The 27282-nt window shown below is 40.3% G+C and overlaps 2 protein-coding genes and 1 long non-coding RNA gene across 5 annotated transcripts in view; 2 read left to right on the forward strand and 1 right to left on the reverse strand.

Moving 5' to 3' along the window:
- Nucleotides 1–3939, forward strand: part of LOC307043922 — a 20636-nt gene extending 16697 nt beyond the window's left edge. Inside the window, exons 7-8 of the long non-coding RNA XR_013809466.1 lie at nt 1575–1669; nt 3743–3939. This is a non-coding gene — a long non-coding RNA (uncharacterized lncRNA). The remainder of the gene's footprint in view (nt 1–1574; nt 1670–3742) is intronic.
- A 1246-nt stretch (nt 3940–5185) lies between these two features.
- On the forward strand, nt 5186–21261 carry smarcad1a (SNF2 related chromatin remodeling ATPase with DExD box 1a). 3 transcript variants are annotated; one of them, XM_079688870.1, is made up of 25 exons: nt 5195–5313; nt 5495–5668; nt 6222–6357; nt 6431–6560; nt 6781–6850; nt 7110–7204; nt 9280–9360; nt 9821–9922; nt 10521–10599; nt 10810–11504; nt 12014–12210; nt 14338–14428; nt 14844–14943; nt 15169–15228; nt 15386–15461; nt 15592–15727; nt 15848–15979; nt 17183–17278; nt 17640–17757; nt 17867–17982; nt 18165–18353; nt 18466–18584; nt 18737–18919; nt 19105–19211; nt 20059–21261. In XM_079688870.1, exons 2-25 carry the CDS (start codon nt 5566–5568, stop codon nt 20118–20120), a joined length of 3273 nt encoding a protein of 1090 aa, XP_079544996.1. In that variant the 5' UTR covers nt 5195–5313; nt 5495–5565; the 3' UTR covers nt 20121–21261. The 3 variants fall into 3 exon arrangements, with proteins under 3 accessions (XP_079544998.1, XP_079544996.1, XP_079544997.1); XM_079688872.1 differs by lacking the exon at nt 5495–5668 and having other exon boundaries at nt 5186–5313; XM_079688871.1 differs by lacking the exon at nt 9280–9360 and having other exon boundaries at nt 5212–5668.
- Nucleotides 21262–21472: 211 nt separating this feature from the next.
- prf1.5 (perforin 1.5) lies at nt 21473–24715 on the reverse strand. Its single transcript, XM_079688873.1, has 5 exons — nt 24276–24715; nt 23655–23930; nt 23238–23509; nt 22792–22933; nt 21473–22653 (listed from the first exon to the last, which is right to left on the reverse strand). The coding sequence occupies exons 2-5, from the start codon at nt 23922–23924 to the stop codon at nt 21766–21768; spliced, it is 1572 nt and encodes a 523-aa protein (XP_079544999.1). The 5' UTR covers nt 23925–23930; nt 24276–24715; the 3' UTR covers nt 21473–21765.
- Nucleotides 24716–27282: the final 2567 nt, after the last annotated feature.

Here is a 27282-nt window from a genome sequence, read left to right on the forward strand (position 1 = left end):
CACCTCCAGCAGCATGGGAATTCTCCCCTGCTGCTGTTTTTCTTCTCCTGCAGAGAAAGAGAAGTTACATGAGTGATGACTAAACAAAATCAGTGCCAAATAAGTCAATTGAGTTTAATAAGTTATCAGACTGCAGATATGAAGGAGGATTTGAGAGTGTTTTAATGAGTTCAACATGTTTGTTTGTAGCCTTTATTTAACCAGGTGAAAGCCCCTTGAGATCAAAAGATCTCTTTTTCAAGGGTGACCTGCAGGACATTAGTTACACATGTAACATAAAAACAACAGAACAACAATAGGGATGACATACAACATAATGTACAGGGTACAGTTTACAAACTCTATTTACAGTGACAGGTACCATGAGTATCAAACAGCATGTCACCCAGCCGAGTTTTAAAATGATGCAGGGGAACCAAAGTGCTCAGTTTTAAACATGTTTGCAGACTGTTCCAATTTAGTGGAGCTGCACAACTGAAAGCTTTCTTCCCTAAGACAGTCCTAGCACTTGGCACATTAATAAAACAACATCATGAGATCTCAGGCAATAAGTACTTTCAATTCATCGAGAGATCAGAGAGCAGATATAAAAAGGTAGTTTACCCAACATGGCTTTGTAAATGAACATGTACCAGTGACTGAGCCTCCGTACAGTTAGTGAAGGCAGACCTGCCTTGGCATACAGGGTACAGTGATGAGTAAGTGCTTTACAGTTGTATGTAGTGTGCATGTTGGGGCTATCCAAAGGAATTGTTGCTGCTCCTATAAACTACTGTATATGTGTGGTACATTGCATGCCCCAAACTCTGTAGAACAAACTAAAGTCACTTAGCTCTGCGTTCCAAAGTTATATTGGTTGATCTTTTACATTACATTAAATGTCATTTGTTAGATGCTTTTATCCAAAGCGACTTACATACATTCCGTACTGTGGACAATCCCCACAGGAGCAATTTGGGGTGAAGTGTCTTGCCCAGGGACACAACGACATGCTAACTGCAGTGGGATTCGAAGTTGCTATCCCCTGATTCGAAGTCCAGCACACTAGTCACTGAGCCACAGCCTTCCTCAAACAGTAGTGTGGACAGTTTTATCCATTTAGGTGTACTTGAGTACTTTATTTAGTGTACAGCAAAGTAATTTCTGTGTAAACAAAGTAAAGTTAGGGACAAGTTCATTAACACAAGCTGATGTTCATATTAATGTGTTAGTTTTTGCACTAACTCCTTATGAGCTATGCTTTAGGCCCTAAACACAACAGAATATAACTCAAGCGTTGAGTTATTTTCTGTTGTGTTTAGCATCATTTAAGTGGTAAGGTGCCACAGGTGGTTCAAGTGATACTTCAGCCAACAGTTCTTATTATCTCTGAACCTTTTCATTTAAATTACATTGCACTGGTGACAAGTTTTCCCTGGAGAACAAAGTGTTGAAACATTTATTAACACTTCTCACACAGATCCTGAAGCACTGCTCACCTGTATGCTATGTATGTTCCAAATAATTACACATACAGTATATAATAATGTGCTATTTTATTAATATCTGTCCAATTATTCATGGTCTCTGTGCAGGTTCAGTAAAATACCAGTATGAAAGGCACTGTGAGACATGCAGAGTTTCCTAAACAGGCCAGACAATCTCCAGCAGCGTTACTGTAACAATGCAGGTATGATTACTTGCTTCTAAATGTTGTATTCCACTATGGTGTACATACACATATGTATATGTATGTATCTATATATGTGTCTATATGTCTATCTATGTGTCTATGTGTGTATGTATGTATGTATGTATCTATGTATGTATCCATCTATCTATCTATCTATCTAGTGTGTGTTTGTCTCTCTATGTATTTTTGGGGGATGGGGGGGTTACATCCCAGACGTGTTACCACGGTGACAAGGTGCTCCCTGCCGCCGTCGGGTCTCGGCCAAGTTTGGGCGCCTTGGTGACTGGGTGGTGACAGACTCTGTGACGAGTCGGCTGGGACACCACGATTGGGTCAACCATAAAAACATGGATATGAAATGCATGCCTGTCACAGGCAGGCAGTTAGTATAACACATGACACATAATAAACACATAATATATGCAGATGCAAGCTGTTTTCATATTTCATGCATAAAGTGTAAAACATGTTTTATTATCAAAAGCACTCACACATACAGTATGTGGGTTAGTGTGTGTGTGATTGTATGTTATGTGGATATTGATATTGAATTCAAATGTGTTTTCAAAAGCAGCAAAACGTCACATCACCTGCTTCCCTTTTGCACCTTGGTTGAATCCAGTCAATTATCTCAGTTAACGCCTCTAGCCAAAATGTCATCACCCTCGAATCCAAGCTATGTGTGTGTGTGTGCGCACGTGAGTGTGTATGTGTGTGTGTCTTTGTGTGTGTGTGTTTTAACGCATGACTTGCCTCGGTATCTGGACAGCCTGTTGATTTATATTTCTGTGTTGTTGCATATGCGCCTACTTGTCTGTGTGCCTTTCCCAAAGTAAACGGACACATATGCAACAACCCTCACAAAACAAAAGAAATTAAACAACAACAAAAAAGGACTCTACAAGTGCAGATGTAAGGCACACACACACATAGACAAATGAATAAAAACCTTGACCAGGAGGACAGGAGAAGACAAGGAGCCACAGTTTGAGCTTCCTGCTGTGAGGGGTCATGACCCCTATCAGACTCTGTGTCAGTCTGCCTTTTGTGCCCTGGGTATAGCAAAAACATACACACACACACACACACACACACACACACACACACACACACACACACACACACACACACACACACACACACACACACATACACACACACACACACACACATTAACTCACATGGTCTCCATGACAATGATGGGGGCGACAGTAAGGCGGCAGGATGGCGCTATGGTGTTCTGACCATAGACCCAACCCAATCATAATATATTCACTGTATCTGAGCAATGGCTACAGGTGTAAGTACATTAGTGGGGACATTTTACTGCATCAGAGAAAAGTCAGTTAGGACAACAGACGGGTCTAATGCAAACAGTCTGTATATTATTTCATATTTGTATTATATATACTGTTTTGATCAGGTAAAACCCCATGTTAAAAATACTTTGGTTGGGTTAGGGTTTGTGTGTGTGTGTGTGTGTGTGTGTGTGTGTGTGTGTGTGTGTGTGTGTGTGTGTGTGTGTGTGTGTGTGTGTGTGTGTGTGTGTGTGTGTGTGTGTGTGTGTGTGTGTGTGTGTGTGTGTGTGTGTGTGTGTGTGTGTGTGTGTGTGTGTGTGTGTGTGTGTGTGTGTGTGTGTGTGTGTGTGTGTGTGTGAAGTAGGAGGGTATCTGCTATTGACTTTGACCATCAAGACTAAACGATGAAAGGAAAAGACACATCATTGTAGATATTTTAATCATTACATATGTATACTCTAACAATTCACTTGAACATTATGTAGTTCTTTGCACAATTCTTGAAAGCAAGGTTACCTGAGAACCAGAACAACCTGGCGTTTTGAGTGAGTGAGGCTGCTTTAAATAAAACTGTGCAAGAAATATTTTGAGTCTCATAAACTTCATTATCAATATAATTTGAATAGTTTAAATAGACCTTTTTCAGATTAAAGGGGATTTTACATAGTTCTTGTTTTTGAATAATCATATTCTATTACCTTCTTTTCTATCCTGTTACACACCATGTTCTCTCTAATAAACTCTTGTTACCCTTTATTGCTGCTTGAAAAAGGAAGGCTGCTCTGCGTCGCAATGGGATAAGGACTCAGCACACGACACGAGTTTCTGCAGGTAGACCTCCTCACAGACCCCTGATCCCATCTCAGAGAATGTTCAGCAGCCGCCCCCTTTTGGTCAGAAAATGTATCACAGTTTCGGTCTCACCGGATACAAAAATTGGTACATTTCACATTGTGGCATCTAGTGGACAACTTGTGTAGAAGAACTTGGTTGAAAAACATTACATTTGAACTATTATTAAACTGACTTATTTACTTACTTTATTTGCTGCTATCCAGTCAGGTGTACACTTGCACTTGACAGGCACGACTAAATGAAGTAGAGCAATTGTCATACATAAGATTGTTGTATTGTTTTAGTTTGACCAGTCAATACATGTTGTGTGAGAGATGTTTACTGCAAAAAGACTGAAAATGTACCAAACTGGATGACGAAAAAAATGTACAAATGAATGAAAAAATATATAGAGATTGCTTTTTGATTTACTTCTATTATTATCTTTATCCACAGGAGAAAAACTTGGAATAGCTGAAAGACTAGCTTAAGTCCCAGTATTCAGAAACTTCTCCAACAGATCATCAGGTAATAACACTTCAAACAGGGCAAACAGAACACAATTTAATCATACAGTAACTCATTCAACTTCAGAATAATAAGGTCAGCTTTACATTTGGACAATATTATTTATCCCAATAATGGAAACATTATTATGTACATATATACATATTATTATTTTACAATGTAAAAAGCTTATAAAGATGTGTAGCTTTTACATTTTCTCCCAGGGATCAATACAGTTTGTATCTATAATAATGCATCATCATTTACTGGTTGACAACAATTAGTAATGTTAATCTTGATCTGCAAAGCCTAGCAACTAATATTATCCAAGCTATGTGTAGTGGAACATAATAAACAGTTAATGTAGTGGAGTAGAAGTATCAGTAAATAGCAGTTAATGGAAATATTCAAATTAAGCCAAGCCAAGCCTACCTAACAACAATTGTTCTTAAGTAGGCCTGTTGAGTAGAGTTACTTTCCAACGCAGAACACAATAATGTGGCTAAATCAGGGTAAATCCAGTCCTACAAGCTCTCTTTGACCTCATATAATTGTACCTTTCATAATTAAATCACTTTTACATAGTCACCACAGCGCTGTGTGCACTGAGATGAAAGGTTTCATAAGCCATGTTGGAGCGACTGTCAAGATAGTTCCCCTCCTACTCTTAATACCACAGTGGAATCAACCGTTTACTACTCTGTTACAAATTGACACCATAATACCTTCTATTTCAGATTACACCACGTTAATCCCTTAAACTAGGGTGAGAATAGAAGCAATAAATTCATAGCTGGTCACTTTTGAGCCGGAAAACATTATGAGTGCAAAAACGGAAGTAGACCACAGTGTATTGTCTTGACTCCTCCGTCAGTTTCCGCCCAGCCCTTCTCTGACCAATCAGCGGAGCCGTCACAGCATCCTCCAGGGCCGCTTGAGTTCGCGGGAAACCGGCTCTAGTCGAGATACGAGAAAGGACCCAGGATAAAACGGCTGTCTTTGGTAATCAATCAGTGTGTTATAATTCCATCTATTTAAAACCGTTACGATTAAAACAGGGAAGTGACACAGCTCAAAACTGCCGTGTTTTTATGACTGCAGCCCTGGCTGCTTTGCTAACACCCGACGCTTGTTAGCTAGGTTGTCTTATTGGCTAACAGGAACACTGTGCTTCATGCGACAGGACAGAGAAAATACTACTGACTTGAAGGAGACAAAGGGCTGCCGCTGTCAGACACGCACCAGACTGTTAACATGTTCAACTTAGACCGTTTTCGTTATGATAAGAAGACGACAAAAGACAACGAAGAGGATAGTGGGTCCCAAAGTCCCGAGTCTGAGAAGGAGAACAAGCCAGGTAACGATAGCTAGCTGATGTAAAGGCTAGGCTACTGTGCTGTTAGCCAGATGTGTCATATATGCTATCGTTAGCAGTAGTTAAAACAAGATGGTATTTATTATCATGAAGCCTTTTGCTACGGGTCAAAGTGACTCTTTCCCCCAGTGGGGTAGACTTCCATCAAAATACATTCACTACCTAGTAGATTAATTATATCTCAATTGTCAATATGTAATATGTAGTTCAAGTCGTTTGGAAAGGGAATTGTGTGTGGGCATTGAATAATCTAGTATACAAAATCCCCATCCCTAAAGGAGGTTCTGACATTATTCTCAGGATTCACTCTCACTGTTATCATCCAACCAGAGCTGCACTGAAATAATAATGAAATCTAGTTCTAAATTCTACAGTATCCAGATATCATGATGGACACTCATTTTAATATGAGAGACAAGCAGGTGAACATTGACATGTGTCATAAAAGCCAAAATAGCTGAATACTTTTCTGCTAACAGTTAGTAGTGTGCATTACTGCTGTGAATTTAACTTGTTTTAATATTTTGCCTTGCAGCAAAGATGAAACCGGTCAAAGACCAAACAAAGTCCAATGCCCGAGGAGTGGTTTTTGAGGAAGTCCTTACAATTGACCTAGAGGAGGATGAGCTCATCTCTGAAACAAAAAACAAAAAATTAGCTAGGAAGTTCAAGTAAGTGTAAACTAAAATAACTTTTCACATTTATTCGGATTCATTCTGGTTTACAGTTTTGTTGTCTTTATAGAAACCCCATAGAAAAATCATCAAAAAATGTGGCATCAGATCACACGGATGACGAGGACTGTGAACTGAAGGAGAAAACTGACAGATTACTGGAGATGTTTCCTCAGTTGACAAGAACGCAGGTACTGGAGGTGAGTCGAGGTTGAGGATGTTTAAGTTTTTGGCATTGACCAAATTAATTAGATTCCAAGGAAAAGCCCGTTTGCAAAGTCTGTATTGTGGTCTGGTCTTACTTGATTGATTGTAATGTACACCGATTTAAGCTTTATGTGTTTCATTTATGTAATGGCAGCTATAACATGGACACTGTTCACAAAAAGACAATATTTTTCTGATTTGTCTCATTTTCAGGTAATTAAGAACACAAGCACATTGGATGGGGCTGCAGCTGAATGCATTTTAAGATTTGGTGATAAAGAAGGTAAATCATTTATTTGTTATGCTTAATTCCTGCATGTCATTGTAGCATGAAGAAGGTTTAGTTCATAGTTAGAGAAAAGTAATCGGCGGAAGTTTTACTTTGTGTTTATTTAAATTCATTTATATTTGATGCTTGCTTCGAACCAGAAACACAAGTAACACACTGTAAAAACACCAAATAAAAAAAAAAGCCTCCCTAGCTTGCAACTTTTCTCCTCCAGTTGGATATTTTGAGAACACTGGCTGTTTTGTCTCCTCAGCCCCAGACCAAGGCAGGAAGAGAAAGCAGGATGGATCCGGCAGTTCTCAGGACAGTGGTGAGGATCAACCCAGCAAGAAGAACAGGCCATTAGAGGTAAGATAAAGAATGATAACTTCATGGTTTAAAGCAATCGACACAACAATTAAAGTTCCGGTTATCTTAGTAGCCATTTCATCATACACTGCAAAGAAACACAACTTTTGGTTTGTTGCGCTTCGTGTAAAAGAAGGTTTTATATATATTATAGACCCTCCAGAAAAACGCGGGATAAAATCCTTGATTATGCGGGCTAAATTCCTTGATTATGCGATTAAACATGCAGGGTTTTTATTTGATTTTATGCGGTGAAATTGCGGGAAGTTGCGAAATATGCGGAAAGTTGCGAAATATGCTAAATATGCGGGGGAAAATAATAACATTTTTTTAAAATATTGGGCTGTCTTCTTTATTCTCTCTCACACACAACCTGCCACTAACGTTAAACCCCTTTACTATTCAATTAAACACATTCAATGTTTATTTATTGTAAAAGCAATTGGGCTATTTTAATCTCACACACACACACACTTCTCCGCCTCATTCTGTTTTCATTTACTCGTTCGTTATCTGCAGCTTCAATCTTGTAGGCTACTCACTTCGTTTCTTGTAGCCCTCGAAAGAGTTTTGGAGGTTGATGCCTCGGTGAGCGTGAGTTGTTTGGCTTTCTTGTCCGCAGCAGCAGAAAGCATTTTCGAATGTTTGAATGAATCAAAGTGGGTCGTCACCGTCGATTTTCTCTAAGACGTATGCTCCAACACACAGTTACACGGGGTGCAGAATAGTTTCCCCCCACTTTTTGCCCGGTCTTTAGTAAAAATGTTCGTCGGTAAATGAGATGGATTAGATTGTTTCATCTTGGTGTTTTCTCTATCGTGTGAGCTCCACACGTTCACTCTATACAGTGTTGTTTACATTCTGTGATGCGCGAGCTGATGACGTCACGTCAAGACGAGTTAACTTTTTTTTCTTCTCAACTTTGTGTGGAAAAATACGGGGATTATGTGTCCTTTTGATAAATATGCGGCCTTTTAAAAATCTGCACCATTTTGCTGATTATGCGGTAAATTCTGCGATAGCAGAATCGCGTTTTTCTGGAGGGTCTAATATTACATTTTCTAACAGGCAAACATTTGCAGATATAGATAACATCAACACAACTTATTATTTGACCGGTATGTTCCACAAAATGATTCAGTGTTTCCCCTACCATTGTCTTGGCGGGGCGCTGCGCCCTGCCAACGGAGCCGCGCCCTGCCTGAAATTCAAGGTGTTTTTTTATTTTTATTTTTTTATTTTTTTATTTTAATATATATATATATATACATATAGCACCAAATTGCAACTGAAGTGATCTATCTAAGGTCACGTTTCACATTGAACATGTGCTCTTTTATTAAATAAACTAAACGACTATGTTATTTATCCAATGTGCATGTGTCAGTGTCTACTGCCTTGCGTATTCACATTCTCCCTCCGCTCTGTTTCTGAAGGGCGGGCCCCCCGCCCCCCCCCCCCCCCCCCCACACACACACACACACACACACACACGCGCGCGAATGCACACACTCACAATCAGAGACAAGAGCGGAGGAAAGGAGGAGAACAACAGCTCTGCTGTCTGCCCGTTTGTGTCCCCCCCCAGTTTCAAATTCTTTTTTTATTCTTTTTTAACCGCAAGCCGTTATCGTCACGGGAGAAGGACACAAACAGCCTGCCCAGGTGGACGCGTGCGAACGCGACAACGAACGTAGCGTGCGCATTCTAAAAATAGCTCACAGATGGTGAGCAGGTACCGCGGTTTTGAACTACAGTATTGAATTTGACAGAAAACAACAATGAAACGCCAGCAGAAGAATAGTCTAATGAGTTGGGTGAAAAAAAAGACAGGAAATGTGAGTTGGTTTATTCAGTAAATTAGCTCAGAATAATTGGATGTTCTGTCTACACCTGTTGATGTGAGGCTAATGCAGGATCTGCTAGCTTGATGCTACCGGTATTTAGCGGCAGTGACTCAACAAATTGCCACTTAAAATGTATCGTCAGCAATGTATGACAAACAGACTGCTTGTTTAATGTTAGACTCACACCAATAGCTCAATATGATCATAACACGATTGCTTTCATATCAGAGATCAGATGAGGTGGAGCTGCCTTCAGCAATAGAGGATGAGGCAGAGAGAAGCAGCAGCAGCAGCACAGGGTTGCAGCAGGTATGTTATATGCTGTAGTCAGGTGATTTAAATGTATCAATGAAAGGAAGAACTGTAGGCTACATGATAAGAAGGGAATACAGTTTGAATTAAAGTAATAAAGTACAGTGTAACACTGTACTGTATTACTTTTTAATGTACAAATACTTTGTTACTGTACGATATCAATAACAATAATCCACAGCTCCTCTCTCTGCTCCAGAGAATAAAAAAATGTGGGTGCCCCGAAAATTTGTTTCGGGGTACCCGAGCAGCACCCTGCCAAGGCAGTAAACCTAGGGGGAAAACACTGGATTGTAATATTAGTCATGTCTTAAGGCTGATGATGATAACAGTCTGCATGACCATTTTGGCTTACCCTCCACTTCAAATGCGGGTCTCAGGTTTTTATTTATTTAAGGTGGTAAAAGGGCTTCCCATTTGCTTGTATTTACTCTTGCTTGTATGTAAATCAAAAAAGGTTTCTGATGAAGAAGATGAGGGAGACAAAGGTCCAAGCCGAGAGAAGAAGAAAGCCATGGTCAGAAAACTGCAGAAAAAGTTTCCTGACCAGGACAAGAAGGTGAGGACTGAAAGACTGTCTCCGAAGCATTCGGACATTTCATTACTGACAGTGGTATTGTTTTCACCTCATGAGTCTATGTGTGTTATCATTGCAAAATGTGCTCCTGAATACATTTACTGTAGCAAGAGCTACCACAGAGCAAGTAGTACTTTTGCCGATGTACTGGACTTGCTTTGTGAGCCATGGTACGGGTGTAAGAAGTGCCCCCCACTTTATGACCCTGGCACAATTTGTCATTATTGCTGGTCTGATCCCATCGTAGTGTTGATTACAGGTTTAGTAGAACCTGATTCCCCCCTTTCAAACTGTTCAGGCATTGATGATGATGACATGAAAACTGTGGGTGTGCTGGGCTGCCGTATAGCTCAGTTGGTAGAGCTGGCGGCCCGTGTACTGTCATCCCCTCTGTCTCCCCATTTCAAGCCTGTCTCTACAATAAAGGCACTGGTTGCCCTGAAAAAAAGAATACAAACTGTTCTCAGCATCCAGGACAGACCACAATGAAAACAAATGTATTGATTTTGCAAGGCTGATTTAGGAAAGGGTGGATCTTATGTTTTACTTCTGACTCTTGCTGATGTCTGTCTTGTTGCAGGAGCTGCGTCTGGTTCTGCAGGAACACGACTGGAATGTAGAGGATGCTCTGCAGGTTCTACAGATGTTCTCAGACCCCGGTACGTACAAAACAGCTGTCATCTGAGTCTAGCCATCTTTTAACTGGCCTGGTGTATATGTGTGTGTGTGTGTGTATATATGTGTGTGTGTATATATATATATATATATATATATATATATATATATATATATATATATATATATATATATATATACACACTCATTCTTACACAGATTCCGGCTAAGACTTTCTTTATTTCTATTGTCAGATGAATCCAGTTTCAGCTCTCCTGACTCGAATGAAAACAAATCCAGGAAATCCAAGAGTAAGGAAACGTCGAGCAAGGACCACAGGAAGTCGAGGTTACACAAAGATCACAGAGACAGTAAAAGTAGAAAAGATCGAAAAGACTCCGAAGACAACATATCAAGTGAATCAGAGGAGGACAATAAAGGTGATCCAGATGGTGATGCAGAAGTTACACAGGACAGTGAGGATCCAGATTCCGACAGCAGTGTAAATTTGAGAAACAAAAGAAGCACTTCAACACTTGTAAAAAGTCCTGACTTGGTTTCTTCATCATCCTCTGTCAAGAAATTCACTACCTCTGCATTCCTGATGCCATCCTCCTCTACCTCTCCTGCTCAGATGCTTTCCAGATTTGCCAGTGGGACCAGTATAGCTAAGAAGCAGGCAGCAGAGAGAAAGAAGAAGGTTCTTGCCTCAGATGAACATGTCAGTTCTGAGGGTGAAAATGACGATGAAGAGGAACCGGCAAGCAGTGAGTTTGAGGACTCAGATGATGAGCTGGATTGTAAAGGTGCCATGACGGATCTGAAGAAAGAGATGCTCCAGTTCTTCCAGGACGCAACGATCGATGAGCTGTCGCTAATCTCTGGGTGCTCTGTTAAAAAGGCAAAGAAGATTTTGGAACGGAGGCCCTTTGAGAGCTGGCAAAGTCTGGTGAGAGAATGCTTTTGTGTGTTTCGGAATGAATGAGGCAAGAAACATCAAATAGACACGCAGGTGTTTCTTTCATGTCATTTTAAACAGTTTGCTAAAGTTATCGATAGGAAAAGTTGTGAATACAAAGAACTACAGTCGGTCATAGAATCTTCCATCCAAACACCTGGAAAATGTGTGACATGTTCATTCACACACTATGTACTTATTGAGCGCACTACCCTACGGTCTTGTAGAGACAAGACATTCGCACAATGTATTGAATAGCTAAACTATTTTTCAGCTCATCTTTCACACGGCTCTTTTATTAGATTTACTTTCCAAACACTTTATTATCTTTTAATATATCAAACTTAACAATAATGTTAGCAGTGTGTTTGGCCCTATAAGGGTCAGTGATTATTCACTGTCAGGACATTCAAGGACTACTGAAAGATTGTGTTAATGGTTACTGTGTAGATACTCCACATATTGTGTGAGTCATGACAGTTTGCTCTTTCCTCTTTTAGGTTGATTTCTTCACTAAGGACAAGGGACTATCGGAGAACTTACTGATGGGCTGCAGAGTTGTCTTAAAAGAGCGGAAGGTTGTCCTGGGGCTGATGTCCAAATGTCAGACCATTTCCTCAAAAATGGTCAAACAGGTCACTGCGGTAATGGAGAAGGGCACAGCGGCCATGAAACAGCCCAAACTCCTCAACAGAAAGTGAGTAAATGCACATAAATAAAAAAACATAATTCATTTGAGTGTCCAACCAGCTGTTCCAAACTCTCATTCGGCAAATATAAAACTGATAGGTGCATTTATGTTTGTCATTATATGTTCTAAATATCCTGGGTTTCATTTTTTGAGAGGGTTGTGGTAGATCCCTCCAACAGTGTCACTGATCAGGGGTTTTTCTAGACAAATATAGTGAGGACAGTACTGTAGTGGTGATCTTGTAAATAAGATATATTAATTCTCGCGAGAACATGACGCCCGTATTAAAGATGGCGCCGCAGACGTAAACAACAACACCATGTCGGAACTCCATAAAAACAAAGCTGTCTGACGGTCTATTTGACACGATTTTCATATTTTTTGAGTAATCATACAGTTTTTGATGACCAGAAATATTGTTTTCTGCTCATCACTTTACATTATTTTACGGGGAAAATCTGCATTTTGCTATGAGGGCGCACGCCGAAAGTAAGAGGGCGCGGCGCCCCTCTCAGCCGGTTTAGACAAAACCCAGCTGATATTACGAGGGTCGCATCTTTTAATATTTGTTAACAGGGCTCAACGCTAGCTTTTGGTTAACAGAACTGAAAATACGGTTGCCATTTTTAGTCACCTTATATTTTAAATAATGAAGATACTATACAGTTATACATCAACTTAATAATGAACATGTGACACAAAAGAATGTTCAAATGCTTTACAAAAGTAATTAACACAATTATTTGAATCTTAAGTGGTAGTAAACTTGTCCACCCTCAATTGCTGGTATACAAAACACCAGTAGTGCAGCTGTTATGTTCTTCACAGATCCCAAAAAAATGAATTGAGCAAGCCACTAGTTTCTTGGTCATCCGTTGTCTCCCTTTCAAATGTGTGCTGACCCCCACCATAGATCCATTGGCCCTTCAGCATTGAAGTCTTGATTGTGGTTCTGTCATTGGCCAGACTAATACATTTCTAATGTTAAATAAATGAAAACCATTCACAGTTAAGAATTAGATACTAATTATTAATGCTAACTATATTTAAAATGTGTTACCTTTTTATAAAAGCGATTATATTTTTATGCTAATATTTTCATTTGGTAAAGTTTCGTTTAGCACTTTCATTTTGGTAGTAATAAGATCGGGACTCTTATTTTGAAGGAACTTTTACCGGAAGTGAATGTACAACGGAGCAGAATGTGTATATATATTTTTCGCCTCCCAAGACTTAACACATTTCCTCTTTGCTTTCGTCCGGGTTCATCTTGCGCTTTATCAGTTGAATCACTTTGAACATTCGTTTGAGATGTTGACGGGTTGGCTGAACCTTTTACCGCACGGTCAAACAACTTAATTTGCTTCACCATTTTTTGTAAAACAAACACATGGCGCACCGCCCACGCAAGTACACGTGCATCGCTTTCTGGCTCCGTAATCACACCAATGCACGTGCAACTTAAGTATCATGTTCCGACTGCTCACAACAATAAATAAATATCACTCTTAACAGCTCTTTGCTGTCCTTGTTTCTTTATGTTAAAAACTGGTTGCCACTGATGGCAACCAAAGGCCAAGAAGTGGTTTACATTTTTTCTGAATGGTTGCCAATGGCAACCTGGCAAACTGTCGAGCCCTGGTTAACATAAAATATGCATTAGGACTTAAAGGTGTTGTAGGTAATTCACTTCAGAAAAACTTTTTGTCATATTCCATGGAATGCTCTTAACATCCCGATAGCAATGAATAAATTAAGTGCTTTGACAATAAATACATAAAAAATATTTCATCTGTGGAAGCCGTAGTACTGTAAAAAGCACAATCAATCATCTGAGCCAGCCCGGCTAAAATAACTGGATGGCCTACCTGCCTGTCAGCCTTCCATCTGTGCACAAACTTATCTCGTGCCCTCATTGGTCATGTCCGTGTGTGTTGGAGGAGGGGCTCTGTAAGGAAGTCTGAAGGAAGGGGCAGATTTTTTCCGGTTGTGTACTTTCAAATTCTAGCGCACTCGAGCTGGTTTCTCCATTCTTACCTAACCCTACATTTTAAGGATGACATACAGTATGTGTTGTTTATTTAATTGTTGAATCCATTTCTTGTTCTCAGTCAGTTACCGTTTATCTTTCAGTAACCAGCTCAAACCCTATCAGCTGATTGGTCTAAAGTGGATGCTGCTTATGTATGAGCACAAACTGAGTGGGATCCTCGCCGATGAAATGGTAAGACATCCAGCCTTCATGAGATGTTGATCAAATTCCTAAACATATAAATGTTAACATTTTCTAAGCCAGCAGGACGGCGGGGGCTTACAACTTGTCACAACTCAATGAGTGTTACTGTGCCACTATCAAAGAGTGTTTAGTCTGGATATGTAGCCGTCCTGCAGGTGAAACAAAATGTAGAAAAGGAGAGGACATGCAGCAGACGGTTCATCCTGTTGATTTAGTCCTAAGACGGTTAAAGAAGTAAGAACCTTTTATTTGTGTGGAGGTGTTGACATCTGTCAAGGTTTTTGCTGCTTGTGTGATCTGAAACGCAGATGTTCAAATATCTTTTTTGTATGTCCGCCTGGCTCTTTGTTTACCTCTTTATCTGTGTTTGTTATCTGACTGTATTTCTCTCTCCTTCGCTCAGGGTTTGGGGAAAACTATCCAGGCTATAGCATTTCTGGCCGAGCTGTACCAGATGGGAATAGAGGGTCCTCACCTCATCATTGTGCCAGCCTCCACCCTGGGTAACGATCCTAAGCACTTTGCTACCTTCCTGAATATTGTGTCATTTGAACAACACACTTTTAGATTATAATGTTAAGCATAGCTGCATGTGGTTTTTATTTTTATGGAAGAGGACCAGTAAGAAATACAGTTGTCAACTTTTGTGTTGCTTTGGTGTATGTAAACGTTTGTTTGAGTTTGCCATTGATACTACCTTTGGTGGTTTCCTTTTCTCTGTGTTGCAGATAACTGGGTCAGAGAGATGAAGCTGTGGTGTCCAAGCCTCAAAGTTTTAGTCTATTGTGGTATGACTTCTCTTTCATCTTTTCACATTGAAATCTCTCCTGTGGTTTTCCATGAACCTCGCATATGTGTGAACTGTGTTTAATGTTATCAATCATAGTTTTGTATGCAGTACTGCTGTTACAGTATACAGTCTTATTCAGGGACATGTTTACGCAGGATCCTTAGAGGACCGCCGCTACCTCAGACACGATCTCCTCGATGACAAGACTGAATACAACGTCATTGTGACCACGTGAGCAAACCCACTCTCTCAATCATATTTGACAGATTTCAGTGCTGGTGGTAGAAATAACTTTTCTCCTACACCTCAACATAACTCAACATTGTTTTATTCTATATTGCTTGTTTGATTTGTTTTACAGATACAACATGGCCATAGGAAACGATAACGACCGCGGTGTGTTCCGTAAACTGCGCCTGAAGTATGCATTGTTTGATGAAGGTCACATGCTGAAGAACATGAACTCTCTTCGATACCGCCACCTTATGTCTATTAATGTTAGTTAACTGATGTTTTTTACAACCACAATCAGCATGTTTCTGTGGTATCTCCATTTCTGTCCAAAGTATTGCACATCACAGTGTGGGATGTCTCTTTCTCCCTCTTTCGCTCTGTAGGCAGAACATCGCCTGCTGCTGACTGGAACTCCTCTACAGAACAACCTCTTGGAGCTCATGTCTCTTCTGAACTTCATCATGCCTTCTTTGTTCTCCAGCTCCACTCACCAGCTCTCCAAAATGTTTTCAATGGTCAGTGTTTGTGTGAAAACCCTGTTCTGTTTGAAGCCAAATAACAAAAAATAACTGCACGCCAACCAGATGGGAAAAACATGGTGTGACGGCTTTAAATGCTGAAACGCTGGTCAGATTAAATCAGGGGTGGGGAACCTTTTTCCTCTCAAGGGCCATTTCAATTTTTACAACATCCTCCGAGGGCCGTACAAGTTATTGACCTCTGCTTAAAAAAACTAAAATCACAGCACATTCATTTGGCCTTTCTTTCATGCTGTGCAAAGAAAAAGCAACCTCTTAATCCAGATATCTTACCATGACTCGAGTATGCATTCACGTGCACGGTGTGGCATGACCACCAAAACAGAAATATATGGACACAAGATGTATGCAAATCTATTTAGTTTCCTATCCATGTGAACATGATTTAAGTGAGGGGGGGACCTAACCTCCTGTAGGGGGGTCCGGGGGGCATGCTCCCCGGGATTTTCTTTTTAAAATGTTGACGTTAAAAGCATCAATCTGGTGCACTTTGAGAGCAACATGAAGAGATCTATGGATACATCTCTCAACACCCATATGAAACAGAACTGTAAGCAGATTTCTTTTTCTTTATTGATATTTTACAAATCACTCCCCTTTCAAACTGTATTCTTGTTTTTTAATAACAACTTTTTGTTACTGTCATATAGTATTTTATACCTGTTTACTTTATTCTCTTCTTTTTTTATAACTATAATGATCATTCCATATTTTGGGAGTGGCGTCCTGGTGCTCTCTGTAAGAACTGCACCCCTATCATACGAGACATATGCTACGTGATGACACGTTAGGCTTGTGTTGTGTTCAAGGACCCTGACCGTGGCTAGGAAAAACAGGCACTCGCTTGTTTAATTTTTTTGCGGTCTAGATTTCTCTAATTTTGTACTATTTTTTTGTGTGTGTTGTGTTTATAAATTACCTCGAGGGCCTTACCAAATTGTCTCGCGGGCCGTATACGGCCCAGGGGCCGGAGGTTCCCCACCCCTGGATTAAAACAACACCTGACTGAACAGGCTGCTTGAAGGAAGTGATCTTCACTTTGACAACTTATCTGCGGTTTCCTTGAGTCCCTTTTTCAAATCAAACTTTAAAAAAACAGCAGCTATTGTTTCACTAAACCAGACCAGGACAATGTAATGCCAACTACCAAAGGAGTCAAAGTTTTCTGTTTGGTTACAGAAATCCCATGAGGAGCAGAGCCGCTTTGAAAGGGACCGTATTTCTCAGGCGAAACTCATCATGAAACCTTTTATCCTCCGAAGAGTCAAGAGCGAGGTGAGTTAAAGCTACACATTTGTGTTGTGTAAATCTAATGAATGTGAGAAGTCTGTTATGTGGGTAAATCTGGCAGGATCTTCAGTTTTTCGTCTCAAAACCTGATGTAAAATATTGGCAAATAAATGAAATGCTTTCCCTGCATCCAGTTATGAACTGAAATAGTAGACTCCAATGAACATGTTGATTCCTTCTGTTAGGGAAGAATCAATTGTCTTAAACACACTTTAGCATTTGCCAATGTGCAAACATAGATTTTGTAGAACGTCTCTATTTGCTAAATGACGGTCACATGAGGGTAATTGTAGTTCAAACCCTGCGTAAGTATTGTAAATATGTAATGTACTTTATTTTGTTTCAGGTCCTCAAGCAGCTGCCAGCCAAAGTGGAGAAGGTCGAGTACTGCCCAATGAGTGAGAAGCAGGAGGTTCTCTACCAGAACATGTTCAAAAAACTCAAGACTACCATTATAGGAGAGAGTAAGCCTGTTTTACTGCTACCTGTTGAACATCCGAGTGTTACGGTATTTTTCTCAGATAACAAATAAATGTATGGTTAATAATTGTCCTTGTGCGTTTTTCTCTGCAGAGCCCGAGTTGTGTAATGTGATGATGCAATTGAGGAAAATGGCCAACCACCCTCTGCTTCATAGACAATACTACACCACAGAAAAGCTCAAAGCAATGAGCAAACTCATGCTCAAGGTGGGTCCGAATGCCGGGATGTCTTTTCCGCTGGGTCGTATGGCCTCCATGTTCTTTGTTTTGTTTATTTGTGATTCCATTTGTATATCTGTCCTTTGACCCCTCCTTTCGTACCACTTTCTTTTCCTACCCCTTGTTTTCTGCCTCTTCTAAAACAAACGTTCTCTTCCCTCCCCCCACAGGAGCCAACTCACTTCGATGCAAACGCTGTTCTGATCCAGGAGGACATGGAAGCGATGTCAGACTTTGAGCTACATCTGCTGTGCAAGCAGTTCTCCTCCATCGGCTCTTACCAGCTTGAAACTGAACTCCTGCTTGACTCAGGGAAATTTCACCTCCTCACAGAGCTGCTGGCCTCACATAAAAACAAGGTAAATAATTATGTGCAGAACCATGTCTGTGGTGCATGCAGGAAGAGCGCAGATGCATGTATTGAAGAGTAAACATCTTATCATGTACCAACACTTTTCTACTACCTTACAGGGTGACCGAGTGGTATTATTCAGTCAGTTCACCATGATGCTGGATATTGTCGAGGTGCTGATGCGACATCTTAAGCATCGTTATGTCAGACTGGATGGATCCACACCCATAGCCGACAGGTCAGTGTTTTACAGTAGAAATATGAACCACAATCCTATTAAAATGTGTAGATATTGGTTAGACTTCAGTGGATTCAGTAAGTCTATCACATGTTTAATTGTAGCTGCTAATAATAAACAGTCTTTAATTAAAATGTGTCTTTTTCCTGCAGGATTGGGTTGATTGATGAGTACAACACGGATCCTGACATATTTGTGTTCCTGTTGTCAACACGTGCTGGTGGCCTGGGCATCAACCTCACATCCGCTAATATTGTCATCCTACATGACATTGACTGCAATCCCTACAATGACAAACAGGCAGAGGACAGATGTCACCGCGTAGGCCAGACCAAGTAAGATTGGATTTATGTATCTGTTTATTGGAGTGTTATCCAATGAGGTCTAGTTACCAACTTACTATATCAGCAATTTGACTGATAACACAGTATTCTTTGAAAACACAGGACCTCCTCCTTCCAGAGCAATGCTTCACCTATTGATTTCCTGAATGACTAATATAGCTCTTTGTTGGTATCAGGACTGTACAGGTGAAGAAGCTGATCAGCAAGGACAGCATAGAGGCCATCATGCTGCAGCTGGGCCAGAGGAAACTGAAGCTGGAACAGGACATGACCGCTGCTGAAGGTAAGGAGATTTCTACACATACATATGCTTTATTGACCGCATGGTCATAATCTTAGTAATGAAGGCATCTTCCAGATTTTTATTTGATTATGTAACCTAAATAATCCAAATGACAACAACAAAGCAGTAATGATTTGTCATTTGGGCCAAGGCTATAGCACAAACTTACTCTAAAAATATCAGACTTAACAAATCAATGACAGCCGGTAAGGAATGAGGACGAGCGGATTCCAGCACTGCTTTTCCAACAATAAAGAAATGTCCTAAACTCTGCAAAGATGCTGAGAATTACTTGTTGGGAAAGAAAAATGGTATATCAAAATGAATGTTATACTCAAAAAACAAACGTCCGTTACAAATGTAAGAAGGATTGAAATGATTGAGTGCAAATACAGTTTGAGCAGGTTTCTTTAAACTGTAACTGTTCCAGAACATTTCTGGGATTGATAATATGTTCATAGTAGTTCAGGAAAAGCATGAAAGGAATAACTTCTATCAGGTCCTACAGGCATGCAGTGACTGTTGTGTATACAGAAATAACTAATTATTTATATATATATAGAAATAATACTTGCCTTACAATATGTACAAACAATTTAAACATTGAATAGATAAAGTAAAGCTATGTATGAAAAATGTGGATCAGAGAAGATGTAAGGCAACTTCCAGGTGCCTACTTGCGTTGGCGTAGATTTGCAGGCAATACATCAAAAGCTTAAGAGCAGTGACCAATCTGTGTCTCAGCCATATTTCTGGGCACACAGTGAATCAGGGGACATGCGTTTATCCTAACCTTTTGAATGATATGCAAATAAGACAAAAATATAAACAATGGTGTCTTCTTCAGGTGGTGAGGGGACCATACCAGAAGATATGGCGTCTTTGCTCAAAGCCTCACTGGGACTGTGATACACAAACTGATGAACCTTGAGCCTGAACAAATAGACTTTTGATGGCATCCCTGTGATTCTGGGCAGACTTCAGTGTTTTGACTGAATACATTTTTTGTATCGATACTGGAAAACTACTGAGAACCATATGCCCACCATTAAAGAGAAAAAAGTTCTGAAATTAAGATCTAATCTACATGGATGAGCTTTGCCTAAAACATAGTTTTTTTTACATGCACACACATCAGTTGTTCCTACTTTAAATACGAGAGCAGTATAGAGGCACAACTAAAATGCTGCCTTCTTAATGTTTGCATATGTTACACAAGGATTCTCTTTTAAAACTTGAAAGAAAGGGTTAAGAATTTCAGATCAAACCATTAGTAATGCAGCAAGTGTTGGAGTACACTGCACTCGAACAAAAATAATGTTCTAATTTCCCAGAACACATGCAGTCTTATATCATGATACTCACATCAAGGTGGTGTATGCTGATTGGGTAAATGATGCATACTGGCGCTCTTGGATGGAGGAAATGTTGAACTTCTAGTACAGAAGATGTAGGATGAAAGATCTTTTTTAACATTTTTCCTACCCGACAGTGTTGCATTGTGCCTAATGTACCGCTCTTAGTTGACGGCTTCTAAAAAGAAGAGTTCTTTACATCAAATGTGTTTTGCTTATTTGGTCCACAGCAGCAGATTAGAAAACGACATGAATTGTTCCCATTTACATTAATTTGCTGTGTTACCATATTCAAGATGGCAGTTTTTCATCAGAAAGTCAACCAAGAATCTGATTAATTGAATTCTCTGTTATATGTCCAGTTTTCACCTTTCTTGGCAAAGATTGAATTACATTTGTATACAGACGTAACGTGGTTGTAGTCGGTGCAATTATTCCACGTTTTTTTAGTTCAAAACTAGAAAAATGTGAAATATAATGTTTTAACGGTGCATTAATTGGTTTCTCTGCTGTTTCTACTCCTTTTTTAAATATCTTGAGCTCAGTGAAGGAGGAAAGGATTTGAACAAACAGCTGCTGCATCCATGTACTGTATTCAAAGTGGCTAATGTATTGTGAGTGTAAAAGCTTTAATAAGTAATTTGTATGTTTCTAAGGTCGCTGTTTAAAAGTGATTAATAAAAAATTTGAATAAATGGTTGTGTGGTCCTGCCTACATTGTTTAATAAGGAAAACCCGCAAATGGAAAGAGGGGGAGAAAGTGTTTAAATAATGTAATGTGAAGAGTTACAAAGAACAACAAAAAATGTATATGGTGCATCTGCTACTTGAAATGGTGATTGTGTGTAGCCCTTTTGGTTATCAATGCATTATTGATATATGTAATTGTATCAGACTTAAGACAACTATAGGCGACAATCTTTATTTTGGTTTGTGCATTCGATGCACAAGAACTTTGACTTTCGTAAGTTATTACTGACGATGACTCCGGAAACAACCTACCAAAACCTACTGAAGTGGCATTTCATATCGGGGGAGTTGTTCTGGCATTAAAAATGTTGACAAATCATTACAGTTAAAAAAAAACATAGGACATTACAGTTTACTAGCTGCTACTGAAAGACATTTGATAATTAAAAGTGCCCCTTTTTGTATGAAGGAAATGCTCAAATCTACATTAACGCATTGTAATCTAATAATTACTCAGCATTGGGGGAATATCGTCCACATCTGAAGCCTGTCAAGTGAGCATCACATTTGATGGTGTAGGTGAAATAGAGTACTCCTTTGCTCAGCTGGCAGCTTAGAGAGTGAGTTCCTCGCTCAGGGAAGACAACACATCTACCCGCTACATCATTGTAGAGAACGTCTCGATCCCAGACTTCAAACCTCAACGCCTGACCAAGTTCTACCGATCCAAAGTCATAAGTCACGTTCCACACCGGGTCGTTGTTGTCCATCACTGTCTCCGTCTCCTCGTACATGCCATTGTAGAAGATCTTAACGTAGGCGTCGGTTTTTGTGAAGGTGTCTGCCCTCAGGCCTGCCGCTCTGTGGATCTCTAGCCTGAGCGTTCCTCTGCCGGCTCTTAGAGGGCAGCAGTTTTGGTCCAAGTTGGAAGTCGGGGAGCAGTTCTTCAAACCAAGCACTGCCTCCTGCAGCTGGTTATCTTTAATATACTCTGTGACAAGGCTTCTCAGATTATCACTGATCTGTGAGTCATCCACCAGATGATGCAGGGGGAAGATGGCATAAGAAACTACGTCTGGATTATCGTGGAGGCTGTTCATCCAGCTCTGGTACGCTTCAGATGGGTCCTCCTTGTAGAGGATGTCAGGGAAGTACCTCTCCCCTCCGATAACCTCAATCTTATGGGTCATGAAGCCTTGGTAGAAGCCCATACTCATGTTACCTTTCAGGAGGTTATCGCAATTGTTGGATAAGGATACATTGCCAGGGAGGAAACCTAGAGCCATTCGGAGTTCAAAGTTCAGGCAGTTTTTGATGTCGGACTCGGAGAACCCTTTCAGAGTGGCCAGGCAGGTCCTGAAGGCAGTGATTCGCCTCACCTTGCCACCAAGCTGGACCTAGGAGACGGAACAAATATGAAAATGTTCATCATATCCACCCTGCATCCTTATCTTCAGCAGTATTTGCAATTTTTTTGTAAAGACATTCTGCAGCACAAGTACCAAGACAGAAAAATAACACTGTTCTCCACTGACCTGGTGTATGTAGTGTGTTCCATAGGTGTCTATCAGCCGTCTGTATAGGGCTCTGTTCTTGGTCGTATTCAAGCTCTGTGGGAGTCTCTTTAGATGCTTTGTGAACTCTGCACTCAGCTGGGGGTGATCAGCCAGCCTGTAGCTGAAAAAACAAAAGGCATGTGCAGTTCAACCATAACACAACAAGACTTTAATCTAAAGTCTATTTAAAAAAAAAAAAAAAAAAAATCTGCACATATCTTTGGCCTAGAGTGTATATGGAAAACATATATTTGCCTTCTATAAATACAGGAAAAACATTAAAAGCTAGTATCTGCAGATTGCATGTACTGTAATACTAATTTGGCTACTGGCCTTGCTGCATATGAATGAATCCAGGTATTTACACATCATCAAATTGTGTATACTTACTAAGCACCAGTTTAACCAGCCTCCCTTCTCTTTACCTGTAGTAGGTGCAACTGATTTCATGGGTGGCAAACGTGGCCTTGTCCACACTATGCTGCGAACGAGCAAATTTAGCCAAGTCTGAGCGGCTTCCTCCCAGCACTGCCTTGCCAATATTATCTAAGCTAAGACCCAGGCCCCAGTTGTTGTTAACCAGCGAGTTGGAGCTGCGCAGCAGGGATTCCACAGAGTGGTGGAGGGCACTGGAAAGCTGCTTACTGCAGCGGCTGAAGGGACGCCAGTCGAGCACTGCAGCTGGGAGCCTCTGAATCTGAGGAGGAGAGATAAGGCAGGATGATGGGTACAGCACAGGGAAGAAGGAACACAAGAGAGTTGTTGGTAAGAATTAGGTGAAATTAATTGAGATTGATTGAAGACACCATTAAAAAGTGAAGGCTGAGTTTTGGAGTTTTCACCTGTCCGTCTTGGAAGCGGTTTGGACACAGTGTACAGGTGTGGTTGTCGGCCAGATGAGCTTTGACATTGATGACGTATGCCCCAGTTCGACGCATCCGCACCACATCAAAACCCTCCCCAGCCAAGTTGTGGCCCGGGACAAAAGGGGCCTTCTCACACTCTGAGCCTGAGCCTATACGACAGCCCCGGATGCTGTACACCCCCAACAGGACCAGTAAAGCCAATGTAAGCAGGAGGATGTCGCTCCGGTGGTATCTTCCAGCGTGCATGGTTGCCTAAAGGTATCGACCATAGACAGTATAAATAAAGGTAACGTGTTCAAAGTGAGAAAGCAGTGGTTAAAGTGTGCATTTGAGAGATTCCTTGCTATGAAATACTCCCTTTAACAGGAAACAAGCAGCAAGTTTTGTCAGGGATTAAAAAACAATCTCCCCAGGTTTGTCAGTGAACCGACTGCAGAATAGTTGCAGAATTATATGTTACACACTAAATGCAGATATGGTTCTAATCCTCTGCTTTAAAAACGGGAGTAATCCTCCCACAGATGTTGGGTGTCAACTCCAAAAAAACATGCACAACAAAGACGTACTGTACAACACAACATAGACATGTAGCCTTACCTTGGACTGTATTATATGTATCGCCCTTCAGATTGTCCCTGTCGTCTTTTGGGAGCTTTCACTCTGTAGCTTTCTCTGTCTACTGAAAGTCCTCCCCAGATTTTAACAGCCAAAAAACCACATTTGTTGTGTCTCCTTCTTTTTACTAACCCAATTGGTGGTGCAGCTCACTGTAAAAGATGAACTGCAAACTGACTAAACTCTTGATCCTGCTGGAAATGAAATCCCGGTTGAGAGAGCTTTGGCTTTACTGCCCGTGCTGAAAGCCTGCTGGGTGTACTCTTTTGTCCGTCCTACGCCTTACGAAAAAGACCAAGGAGGGAGTTACCCTGCTTCAGAGTTGTGTCCCGCTCTCTGTCCCTGTTTCTCTCTCTCTTTCTCCCCAGGCCTTAACAATTTCCTCAGCATGAGTGGGTTTGTTTTTATGTTCATGACCCAGCTCTTTGAATCCTTCACAGCTGTCTGTGTGTCTGTGAGTGTACATATGCTATTGTGCATGTGTGCAAGTGCATGTGAGGGGGAGGGAGAGTTGTGTGTAGTCACGAGAGAAAAGAAAGGACACTAGGATAAGCACTTATTACGGGAAATGGCTGTGTATGTTCGTGCATGTGTGTCTGTCTGTTGAAGTGACTGTTCTTGTGTGTATAATGTCTGAGCTGTCCTGTCAATGTGCGGATAACCTGACCAACAGTGTGAGGTCAGCCGTGCCATTGTCTGTTTTTGGATGTGGGTGGAATGTTTGTATTTTCTCAAAAAAGTCAGGGAAGATAACAGTGTTTCTTTGCGCTCTGTGCCGGAGGTTTTATTCTATGTTTTTCTATTTAGAGAATCAGTATGTGCAGGGCAAGGCAAGTTTATTTATATAGCACCTTTTAACACAAGGCAATTCAAGGTGCTTTACAAAAATGAAAGACATTCAGACAAAGGCATTTAAAAACAGTCATTAAAAAGAAAAGATAATAAAAGAAACATTAAAAGAAAAAATACATGAATAAAAAGTTACAGTGCAGTTTAAGATATGAATAGTTCACACAGAAGTTCCACTTTACTGATGCCTTTCTTTAAGGGGTTCTTCGAACATGAGCTGTGTACGCTTGTATGGCACATACGTCCCGAGCAGCATACACAGAGAAAACCAGCCAGGACAAAGTCCCCAGACACTGATTCCCTGGGGCTACTAGCCCCAAATGTTCATCAACCAAAAACTAAACACAACGGCTCAGTTTCAATTAAAAGCAGCGACAAAAAGAAAAGTCTTCAGCCTGGATTTAAAAGTAGTAAGTTGCAGCGGACCTGCAGGTTTCTGGGAGTTTGTTCCAGATATTTGGAGCATAATAACTGAACGCTGCTTCTCCATGTTTAGTTCTGACTCTGGGGACAGAAAGCTGACCAGTCCCTGAAGACCTGAGAGATCTGGATGGTTCATCATTTAGCAGTAGATCAGAAATGTATTGTATTTTTGAAATTATTCTTTGACATACATGAAGACAGTGTAAAGACTTCAGACAGGAGTGATGTGATCCACTTTTTTAGTGTTAATGAGGACTCGAGCAGCAGTGTTCTAAATTAGCTGCAGCTTTCTAATAGATTTTTTTTGTGAGACACCATTACAGTAAAGACACCATTGCAGTAGTCCAGTCTACTGAAGATAAAAGCATGGACAAGTTTTTCCAAATCCTGATGTGACATTAGTCTTTTAATCCTAGATATGTTCTTTAGGTGATAGTAGGCTGATTTAGTAATTGTTTTAATGTGACTGTTGAAACTCAGGTCAGAGTCCATGACTACACCTAGATCTCTGGCTTTATCTGTTGTTTTGAACATTGCAGACTGAATCTCAGCGCTAACTTTTATACGTTCAGCCTTGGCTCCAAAAACCATTACCTCAGTTTTATCTTTGTTTAATTGGATAAAGTTCTGACACATCCAGTTATTGATTTTTTCAATTCACTCACTCAGTGTTTTAACTGGAGAATAGTCTCCTGGTGAAATGGTTATGTAAATGTGTGTGTCATCCGCATAGCCATGGTAACTTATGTTATTGTTTTTCATTATCTGAGCCAGTGGTAGCATGTAGATGTTAAAGAGAAGAGGCCCCAAGATGGAGCCTTGAGGAACCCCACATGTTATATTTGTCAACTCAGATTTGTATTTACCTATAGAAACAAAGTTGTTTCTGTCCTTTAAGTAGGATTCAAACCAATTTAGAACTGTTGATGAAAGTCCCACCCGGTACAGGCTTATGCATGCTTCAAGAGTTTGAGTTAATTTCAACTGAGACTCTTGCATGTTGCATGTTGTGCATGTGTTTTTGTTCTGTTGTGTTCAGTCATGTTTTCTGTGTGTAGCACAACGAATTAGGCTGCAACTGTATTTTCCTAATGCAAGCCTATGTTGCATAATGAACATTTATTTAGGAGATATAGCTCCGTATGTTAAGCATGCAACATAAAAAAAGATGCAAGCTTGTTAAACAGCTCTATTAAAAGGTTTATTATTTTGTTTCACTAACCCCTGACCAAGGTATTTGTTGGATCATTTTTCTTACATGAACAGTGTAATAGAAAAATATTATACTTGCTTACTTACTTTAATAATATAATTGTGTGATTCTTATTTGCTAATGTTTATCTACATTTACTACTTGGGGAAATTCCTTATTAAGAAGATGTGTTGCAATGTCGTTAGTTACACTCCATGTGCACCAACAGTATGACGGGACCTTCAACTCAGTTGAACTGAGAACATCCTGATATGGCCTCCCTACCTCCCTAAACTTCCAGAATGCTCCATTCATTATCACCAAGCTTCACCCCTCCCTTTGTCCTCTCTATGTGTTTAAATATGCAACCCAAACTCTATTCTTGGTCTTTCACTGCAGACTGTATGCTATCTGTATGACTGACGGAACTTTCTTGCAAGAAACAAAATACGACAAAGACAGCTGACTTGTTTGATTCTCTATTCCCATTTGATAAATAAATTCCCACAGATTCCCAACAGATAT

This window comes from Notothenia rossii, assembly GCF_949606895.1.
Source record: "Notothenia rossii genome assembly, chromosome: 6".
NCBI lineage: Eukaryota > Metazoa > Chordata > Actinopteri > Perciformes > Nototheniidae > Notothenia > Notothenia rossii.